We start from the raw sequence: 10,389 nt of genomic DNA, 5'->3' as shown, positions 1-10,389 counted from the left end.
GTAATGCACTTTTTATTGCCCAGACATTCTGTACCTACACAAAACTATACTTATTTTGTCCTCAGTGACTGCTTCAGTTATAGCATCAAATTTTGAATATCACTGTAGGGTGGGATGGGGAAACTTTAGGATTGCTGTGTAGGATTGCTGTGAGGAAACTTTATTTATTGGCAGAATGGAGTTTATAAACACATTAAGGCATTCTTCTTCATCTGATTTATGATGAGATATCCCAGACACTTAAGGGCAGAAGTAAACTAGGATGAACACATATCTTTCCTGCCAGTAGTGCCCATATTTCACAGGGGCATGAAAAACCAGACATTTCTAGATAAGAAGTGGAAAATTCTTTCCTCTATCTGAAATAATCTAAAGTTCTCCTTTTATGTTGTGCTCCCAGTCTTCCTTGTCATTTGATAGTGTTGTTAGCATCATTGTAGTGATGATGATTTAAACATAAAAGAAAAAATTTTAATTTCGCATTTATTCTCTCCAGTAATCCTTCAAAATATTGCTCTGGGTTAAGGGATAAGGTTAGTGGGATTTGCAGACTAGCTTACTAGTACAACAACAACAAACAATTTAGGTTAGGTTAGGCTTGGCTAGGTTAGGTTGGGCTAGGCTGGGCTGGATGAGGAGCAGACCAAATGGAATGGAGACATTTGGGTTTAGAAGCTTCTTTCTCGGGAAGTGCAGTGTTGTTCCTGCTTAGTCTACATACAGTGACGTCGGTGGGTGGGGAAAGAGGAAAGAGGAGGGGTGATCTCCTAACAAACAGCTGTTGCAGCTGCAGAGAGGAAAAAGGAGGAAGCTCAGGAGCAGCAGAAGAAATTTGACCCTTGCAACAGGTAACATCTCTTGAGCACAGGTGACTTATACTGCTCAAATGCAAAAAAGTAGGGGCGTGGAAACAGAGGGTGGGATGCGCCTGTGGGAGAAAAGTATATCAGCTATACTAGTTCTCAGCAGCTCTCTTCTTCCTGAGCTACAGAACTTGCAGCTTGTCACAGGGGTGGGAGGGGGAAGGAACAGAAGATCAGACCAATATGACTTATTATGACTTAAAAGGAAATGGTGTCAGCAGAGGGGCTTTTCTAGCAGATCTTTCCTGCTGAAATAAAAAAAGGAACATTACTCTCTAGTTTCAGCCTGAGGGCTGGTTCCTCATGTGCAGTCAGGGCACATGGGAAGATGACCAAGTGCAATGGCCCTGACAGCAGGGAAGTGCTCAGTGCATGCAGGCCCAAGTGGGACCCTTGGACCAAGGGTCCTGGGATGCCCCCTGAGAGGGACCTGAGTGTGGCCTTCATCCTGGCACTCTGCAAGGCACACGTAGCTGGGGCAAAGGGATGCCCTGAGCTGAGAGCCTCTGCTGTGCTGTTACCTTAGCTCATGGGGAAACATGGTCCTGACCACCCTTCAGACAGTGAGGGCACCTACCTGCATGCTTGCCTTGGATCATAGTTGTCACAAAGCCATACTGGAGACCTTAATGATAAAATAATAAAATGTAACAGTAACACTTATATGATATTTCTGCCTGAGGAAATACATCAGGCTTTGCAAGCAAAAATGGTAAAATCTCTGCTAGTGAATAGAAGGGAAGGGAGGCTATTTGGGACCATGCTGCTGTGTGTGCTAGTTCTGATATTTCTAACATTTCGTCTAGTTTTTTAGGTTTTGAGCCTAGAGAGAAAGCATGTAAAATTTTCCACTAAGCAAAGCTGATACTAAGTATGATAACTGCATTCCCAGCATTTCAATGTGTTTGGCCTAAAATCAGCCAGGGTAAGGAGAAACTGACAACTAAAATAGCAGATAGTAAATCTGGCCTTCTGTCTCCTGCAAGACCCATGTTTGTTTGTTTCTCCTGTCATCGATGCAAGCAGAGTACTGAAACGTGTAGCGATCCCCCAATGCCTTCAAAGGAAAGCAACTTGAAAGTCTTAAAGCACATCACTCTACAAGGGAGAAATGCAGCAGCAAATCAGGCACTAGTGAGGCAAAGTGAGGTTTGGAAGATTAGCCAGTGAGACTGAACAGCTACCTTGTGGATTGCTAGTCTGTGTTTTGTCTCCAGTGGTGCTCTAGAAGCAGGTTCTGTGAGGTAAATGTGGAATGATTGCTGCTGTGAACCGAGGGAAGCAGGGAATCTAACTAAAGCCCATTTCTTCTGCTAGTGACTTTCGCAATTCAGCAGATGGCTGAATTTTGTGTTGTGATACAAAACTATTGGGACAGTGAAATAAGTTATTGTCAGCCTGCTTCTGTTTCTTTAGATAAAGAGATCAGCCTTTGGATGAGAAAGACCTTAGAGAGCAGCTAGATTTCAGCTTCTTTTTATTACACTGAAATCACCTTTTATTGTCTGCAGATTATTTCACCTCTGTCAAAGGCTTCTGTTTGCGCTCATGTACCTGTTGTGCAGTGATCAACAAATGGATGAAACATTTTCAGATCAGGCTGTTCCTTCACACTGTTGAGAATATCAGCAACTGAGGGAGCTGTGCTGCTCGCGGCACTGGGGCCAGGATCTGTCTGCCAGGTAACACCAGCATGCTGCCTGCCAGCACATCTCTACACTGCACTGGGAATATGTAGCACGCCTCAAACGCCAACAGTGTGTACACATTTCAGCAGTCGCCAGTATGTTTTAAAGATGACGAGTTCTAATATGCAACAGCTGCCACATTGCAAAAACACTAATGTGAGGCTGCACTTACAAATGTCCTCTTGGTTATTCCCTGTTTAGTCAAGCTCAAGTAGTTTAAGAATTATAAAAACAACAGTTTTCTAGCCAGCCAATGGAGAAAGGGTCTGGAAAATACAACCAAATCACTGAAAGACAAATTCTGAGGATGACAGACAGATGTAGCAAACCAAAATTCAGATGAGAGAAACCATATGCTCAGCTTGCATCCAGTGCAAAGCCCAAATATCAGACCAAAGACAGTGGTGGAGCTGCTGGCTGGAAAGCCTCAAGGTTTTTATGATTGTTCCTTTAACTTCCAAACCCATTACAGTAATTCCTATCCATCCAGTAATAAGATTGTTTCTTAAATCAGAACAATGTTCCTAATTTTCTGTCTTTTTGTAATGTACAGTTTCCCATCCTTTTTTCTTACCACAAGATAGAAAAAAGTGTCACTCAGTAATTAAAGACATGGGTCAATATTTATAGATCTCACTGGACTTTAGTACAATTCAGTTGTATCATACTTTTCCCAAAAGGAGGGTATAGGGAATACATTCCTTTGTTATATGTCTTATTTTCATAGTATCCATGGGCACTGATGTCTCCTGGGAGAGATTTTTTTCTGACAAATTTTTTGTGCTTATAGAAGTGTTGATATGAATAGCAGCCATCCTGCATAACTAGAGGAGAGGAAGACAGGTATTTTCTAAGATCTCCCTGGGACTTACTTAGAATAAAAATTTAGAACGTCAGTTTATATAGATCAATTTGTATAAGTCTGTATTGTTATTTTTGGTCTTGGTCCAGTGCTGGGAATGAAGTATAGGCATTTATCAAACTTAGATATTTCTAAACAGAGACATTTCCTACATTTGCTATTGTACAGATATAAATGAAATAAAGTTTGATGGCAGAGACTGCACAAACACACAGGATCAAGGGGCAACTTAAAGAGAGTACTACTTCTTGGGGTAGGAAATCAGTAGGTCAAACATAGGAGACACAGGAGATAAATTCTAGTACAAAATTAACAAATAAATTTCCCAAGAAGGTAGATAGTCCTTTTTATAGCTGGAAGACAGGCAAGCCTCTCTTTTCAGAATAGGCCAGAAGAAAATACATTTATGGGAAATTAAGGACCTGCAGAGCTAACAGAGTTGATTGCTAGTTGACTCCTTGCTCACTGCTTCTCAGAGAGGGTCCCTGTGGTGTGATCCCCCTTTACCAGGAGGAAAGGACCACGAGGTTTCTTCTCTGGATTCCAGTGGCAAAAAGCAGTTTATTCAAAATCCCATGGGCTTTTAAAGTCTCCAGGGAAGGGTATAGAAAGGGGAATGTGATTGGGCAAGGGTTCAGGGGAAAGGGAGTGGCTTGAGGGCTCTGCTAGCCAGTGGGGGATACAGGAGGACCAAAGTCCAATAACAAACCAGGGATTGGGGAGAGACAGATGAGACAACCAATAATGCTTGTGCAGGGGCGGGGACTGGTTCAGGGAGGGGAGAGAACATGGTGCTGTGCAGGGAGACCGTGTAGGTAAAGGAAATTACAGAATTTGGGGCAGAACTGTACAATAAAAATGCAAGTAATCGGGGTCTTTCCACTCCACTCGATCCCAGAGAGCTGCCGCCATGAGGGACCTGTTCCTATAGGCATTCTTTCCATGACTCATAATCTCTGTATTCTCCCGCAATTCCTCCATTTTTATTTATTAATGAAACATAAACTTGGGTAACGCTGTGCATCACAAGACCCTGGAAACATTTAGCTATGCACAGGAGAATGTGAAGGATTGCTAGCACAAACAGACCTAAAAGGAAAAATAATAAGAATTTTTTCAGGGGCAGTGAGAGTCCTTTCAGGGAAAGCCAACCAAACATATAATCCCAGCTAGTCTCATCTGATTTTAGGATTTGTTGAATGAGGGAATGGAGTTCATTTATGTGAGAGTGGATGGATTGGGAATGGTCAGAATAATTTAGACAGCACAGCTGCTCAAATTCATCGCAGCCATGTCCATTAACCAGCAACAGAAAATCAATGGCTGCTCTATTCTGTAAAGTGGCTTTCTTAATTTGTTGAGAATCCAGTAACAGGTCTTCTAGTGCTGCACTAGTTGCATTTGCCTCCTTGGCTAACCAACATCCTATTTTTGTAAGCAGGTCTAGGGCATGTGTTGTGTCAGTGGCTGGAATTATTATGCTGCTATCCTTGCTATGTGACCAGAAGTGAAGGTTAGAGTCATAATCTTGGGTGAATTGTTGCAAATTTTGATATTTCAAAAGGGGATGTTACTGAGCCGGAGGGTGAGGGGCTTGTTGAGGGGCTCTGTTTGTGATAATTGGTCCTTCAATGAATGGTTTTCCACTCTCTTTAAGTCGCTGGAATGCAAGTGAGTCCAGCTTTTCAGGGTGGACGGTGATATCACGTTTTGTGATTGTTTTGGGAGAGTTAATACCTAGGGAATGGATTACCTTTGCGGGATTATAAAGTGATAATTGACCAAAGGTGCAAGGTCCCCTGACCGCCTCTTTAGGGATTGATTTCCATACCCGAAGTCCACAGATAAGGAACACCGCTTTGGGGAGGGCAATGGATAGTGGGGGGGGGTTCAATTTTTTCCTTGCACCAGAACTCAAAGCTAGAATAGGCTCCATCAGATGTTACATTAAGCTGATGTTTACTTCTTTCCTCCATTTTTATATTAAAATAGTAACAGTGTGCTGAGGGGAAGGGTATCTAAAATTTGTAATTCTTCAGGATAACTGTTGAAATATTGAGGATCTGTTTTGGCCTTTGGGGGTTGGGGGAAGCAGGACACACTTTGGTTTTTATTTTTGTCAGGATCATTGCACAAAAGGGAGTATTGATTTCAGAATCCTGTCCATTTTTGAGGGGACCAGGGGATCGCAACCAAACATGTTTTTAATGGGTTAGAGGGATCTGAGACTGAGAGGCACAAGGAATCGACATTTAAAGACTTAGCTAAAGAAGACCACATTTCCAGGGTTAGTGGCAACTCAATCTGGAAGAGGAGGAGTTGTGGGAGAAGACTGATCTGATGTGATGACAGGATGGATTAGGATGATGATGATGATGTAGATCATGGTGGTATCTAGTCGCTGTTGTAAAATTTCACCAGGTGAGATGGAACCCACTTGGGACCGGAATCTGTGGAAACACAAGCATGCCCCCTCCTCCAGGTGATAAGAGGAACAAGACCAACTCATTCAGCTGTTATAACATCTTTATAAGTAACCCTGGCATCAGTACGGACTTTGTTTCAGTGCGCATTACAGTGTCTTTCTATGGGTGAGGTGCCCCGGTCTAATCTATTTAAGAAGTTAGTAACACATAAGGCCTTATTTAATTTTTCTTGTGGCGTGAGTCCAATTGTGGTGTTTTATTGTTTGGTTAACATATTTTTGAGTGTCTGATGGGCATGTTCTACCCCAGCTTGACCAGTGGAAGAGTGGGGGATCCCTATAACATGTGAAATTCCCCACATGTTGAAAAACTCTTTTAACGATTGAGAGGTGTAGGCCGGGCTGTTATTGGTTTTAATAGTTTTGGGGATGCCAAGGATTGATATTGCAGACATGAAGTGTTTTTTGACATGGTGTGCCTTTTCTCCTGATGTGCTGTTGCTGCAATGGCACCAGAACATGTGTCAATAGATACATGGATGTATTTTAACTTTCCAAATGGTGAATAATGTGTTATGTCTGACTGCCAGATGTCAAGTGGATTAATTCCACGGGTGTTTACTCCCTCAGATGGTAGAGGAGTGAGTCTTTGGCAATCTGGGCAGGCAGAAATAATTGCTCTATCTTGAGATAGTGTGAGTTGGAATGTTTTTGTGAGGGATTTTGTATTCTGATGAAAAAAGCTGTGGGACAGCTTTGCTTTTTCAAAATTATTTGGAACCACTGCAGTTTGTGCCAGGTGCCCTGTGTCAGCTACATGATCTGCGACATGATTTCCTGCTGCGATGGGCCCTGGGAGAGAAGTGTGAGAATGAATGTGGATTATGTGGAATTTGTGTTTGCGATGACTAATTTCATAGAGTAATGGTTTGAACATGCGAGCTAATTGTAATTGGGAGAGATCCTTTATGTAAGAATTTTCAATTTGTCAGACTACCCCAATGACATAGGCCAAATCGAAAACAATGTTCAAAGGCTCTGGAAACAGTTGAAATGCACGTATGACTGCAGAGAGCTCCGCTATCTGAGAGGAACCTCTTACCTTGTGCCTGTCAAATACCCACTTCCCCCTTTTTGCTAGGTGACTACTGCGTTAGATGTCTTGCCAGAACCATCTGTGAAAACAGTTCTAGCACTTGTTAGTGGGACAGGTGAATAATTATTTGTTAGCTCTGGTTGGGTAAGGGCTAGTAGCTGTAAAAAGGGGATAGATGGGAGGTGCACTGAAAATTGACCCTTAAAATCAGCAATGGCTAGTAAGTCAGTACTATGAATTAACAAACTGAGTTAGTTGAACAGTAGACAGAGGAACACAGATGACATCTGGGTCCCTTCCCAAGAGCTCCCAAAGCTGCAGTCTGCTTTTGTGGCACACCTTGGAGAGCATCTCAGGATATGTAGTAACAGATTTAGAAAACTGAAAACTTAGAAAAACCCATTCCCATAACAGAAAGTCCTTGTGTTTTACATTTAATTGTCCTAATACAGCATAGGGTTGTTTGATGCCTTTGAAAATTACTAACACAACAGGTAAGCCACACACTTTTCACTTAGGCTGACATGAACTCAGCCTTTGATTTATCTCCTGCAACACTTCCAGGGCTTCTGGTGTTAAGCGTCGAGGGGATGTCAAGTCTGCCTCCCCTTTCAGGAGTTGAAATAGTGGTTTCAGGACATCTGTTCTTATACCTAAGAGAGGTCTAACCCAATTAATTAAACCTAGTAAAGATTGTAAGTCATTCAAGGTGTGGATGTTGGTGGATAAAGCTACAGTCTGAGGTTGAATAGTGGTGTTATTAATTTGAAATCCAAGGTACTTCCGTGTAACTGTCATTTGTTCTTTTCCTGGTGCAATCTCAAGGCCATGTTTCAATAGTGCAGCTTTCACAGACAAATGTACTTGCGTGAGCTGTCCCTCGGACCCCACTACCAGGAGGATGTCATCCATATAGTGGTACAGAATGGTATTTGGAAACTGTCGACAGATTGGTGATAAGACATCTGTAACAACTCTTTGGCAACGACTCTTTGGCACACTGTTTCTCATCCCTTGAGGAAGGACTGTCCAGCAATAACATCGAGATGGTTCTGCTGCGTTGATGGAAGGCACTGTAAAAGCAAACCTACGAGAGTCTTTAGGGTTTAAGGCAATGTTAAAGAAGCAGTCTTTGATATCTATAATAACAATAGGCCATTCTGCAGGTATCACTGTTGGTGATGGGAGTCTGGGCTGGAGAGCTCCCATGGGCTCTATGGTTTTATTGAGTTCTAATAAGTCCTGTAGTAATCTCTGTTTTCCATTTGACTTTTGTATGGCAAAGATGGGGAAATTCTGGGGACTACCATTTGGTACAAGGTGTCCTCTTTCTAATTGTTCATCTACCAGGAAGTTGACTTGTTGCAATTTCTCTCCCTTTAGAGGCCACTGGGATACCCAGCGTGGCTCATCCAAGAGCCATGTGAGGGCAGGAGACGGCAGCTGACCAGTGGCCTTTAGGCTAAATTTGATGTGGTTAAGTGGATTCCCCATTGCACTATAATATCTCTCCCCCAGAGGGTCATTGGAATATTAAGGACATAAGGGCTTGTAGAGGCTGTTTTACCTTCAAGTCCTTCAATCAGTAAAGTGCAAACACTTTGGAGTGGTGCCTGGGCTTCTCCTACCTCTTTGATGTCAATGCAGGGCTGTGTCATGTTCCATTCTTTTGGCCAGATGCCTTCAGCAAAGATTGTGACGTCTGCTCCTGTGTCTATGAGATCTTTAAGTTGAACACATGGGTTAGTATTGGGAAAGAATACAGCACAGGTTAGCACTGGGCGATCAAGTCAAATTGATTGTGACCATTGGACCAAAGGCATAGAGTCCAAAGTGTTTCCTCCCACATCATGGGGGTTAGGTTGGCAATAAGCGTATTTGTCTCCAGCTCCATGGGTGGAAATAGAGCTTTGACATTCACTTCTACTACTTTCAGGCTGTCTACAGTTATCAGTTGTGGGACAATTGTTAACCCTGTATGAGTGGACGTAGCAGTCCCTGGTAGAATGTATTTTCCAGCAGGTTAGTTGTTGGCTTCAGGAGAGCTGTCTGGTAGTTGTCATTGTTTATTGTGAATTGGTGGGGAGATGCCAGCTCCACCCTAGGGATACCTGCTCTGGTTCTCCATCCGTGATCGAGGGGAGCAGCTGAGTGTGGTTGGCTTGTGGGGCATTTTTTGTCATAGCGCTGCCCCTCGGACTCGGCTCCCCGTTTCCCGGAATTGAAGCTAGTTTTTGCACAGCTTTTGGTGAGAGCAGCCTGCCCTCTCTGTCAAAGAGTGATCTACAGTCACTTGCCCAATGCAATCCCTTTTTGCATCGGGGGCACAAGCTGGGAGGTACTGTAGGCGTTCTTGTTTTCAGCTGAGGGCAATCTTTTTTAAAATGTCCAGGTTGTTTGCAATGGTGACAGGTAGCTTCCTTCTGCACTGCCAGGACTTCGGCTAGGAGAGATTTGTTGTAATTTCTGGATCCTACTTTGCGACATGCCTTAACTATGTCCATTGGAGTGGGATCTTTAAGAGTCCTTAATATTTATTGGCAATCATCACTAGGTTGCTCTATAGCCAATCTTAGAAATAGTGCATCTTGAGCTTCTTGGTGTTTAATTTGTTTTGCAATAGCTTTCTTTAACCTTTCTGCAAAGTCTATAAATGGCTCTATTGGTCTTTGTTGTACCTGGGTATATGAGGGTATTGGCTCCGCTGCCTCAGCAACAGCTTGAATCGCTTGAAAAGCCAGATTCTTTGAAGTGTCCAATTCATTCATAGGAATTCTGGCTTGAGCCTGATTGGAAATATAAGGCCTCATCCCATAGAGCCTATTAAAGGATTCCAGGACTGCGGTACCTGTGTTGGTGAAGGCTCACTCTGCATGTTGCCGAATGCGACCTTGCCATTCATCTAAGAAAAGTGTTACCTGTATGTTAGTGAAAAATGTGTTTACCAATTCTTTTATATCATTTAGTGTAAAAGTGTATGCAGTGAAAAGTGAACTTAATACCCCTATTATGTAAGGTGAGCTCAGTCTATAATCTGTAATAGCTTTTTTCGTGTCCTTAAGAACCAGAGACGGATAGGTTCCCAAATGGGACGATTGTTGGGGTGGTAATATACAGGGAATGCTTTAACCAAATTTAAATCATCAGCTGCTGATACTTGTTCTTTGATGTAAGACCATCGGCTTCTCTGGCATTGGCTCCGGAGAGACTGGGACTATAGCCGCAGATATGTTGGCAGGTACCCACTCCCAAGAAAGTGAAACTAGATGGGGTATGGGGGTGAAAGTGCACCTTGTGGAGGACTACCGCCATCTACTGGTGTGGAGGAATAAAGTGCCTCCACAGAGTGGTGCTACGGAAGGGGCGACAGCACCATCTATCAGGGTAGTGGGATGAGCAGCGCTATCATGAAGGGTGGAGTTTTGGTAGGCGTTGCATGTGTGTGTCGGGGGGGG

The 10,389-nt window shown here is 43.1% G+C and overlaps 1 protein-coding gene across 6 annotated transcripts in view; it reads left to right on the top strand.

The window, feature by feature from the left end:
- The first annotated feature begins 751 nt into the window (after positions 1-751).
- The window catches only part of HACD4 (3-hydroxyacyl-CoA dehydratase 4), a 22,867-nt gene continuing 13,229 nt past the window's right edge, over positions 752-10,389 (top strand). For 3 of the 6 annotated variants that reach the window (XM_027635208.1, XM_027635209.1, XM_027635205.1), the window contains exon 1: positions 752-848. Coding sequence is in view for 1 of the 6 variants with exons in the window: in XM_027635210.1 (XP_027491011.1) it covers positions 10,163-10,172 (10 nt within the window). In the remaining 5 variants the exon portion in view is untranslated. Of the gene's footprint in view, positions 849-8,689; positions 8,705-8,729; positions 10,173-10,331; positions 10,360-10,389 lie in introns of those variants that run through there. The other 3 variants (XM_027635206.1, XM_027635210.1, XM_027635207.1) reach the window with 3 other exon arrangements.

Source organism: Corapipo altera, unplaced genomic scaffold (assembly GCF_003945725.1).
Source record: "Corapipo altera isolate COAL_440 unplaced genomic scaffold, ASM394572v1 61411, whole genome shotgun sequence".
Lineage (NCBI taxonomy): Eukaryota > Metazoa > Chordata > Aves > Passeriformes > Pipridae > Corapipo > Corapipo altera.
Note: the sequence above shows the minus strand (reverse complement) of the source record. Positions and strands in the feature narration are given on the sequence as shown.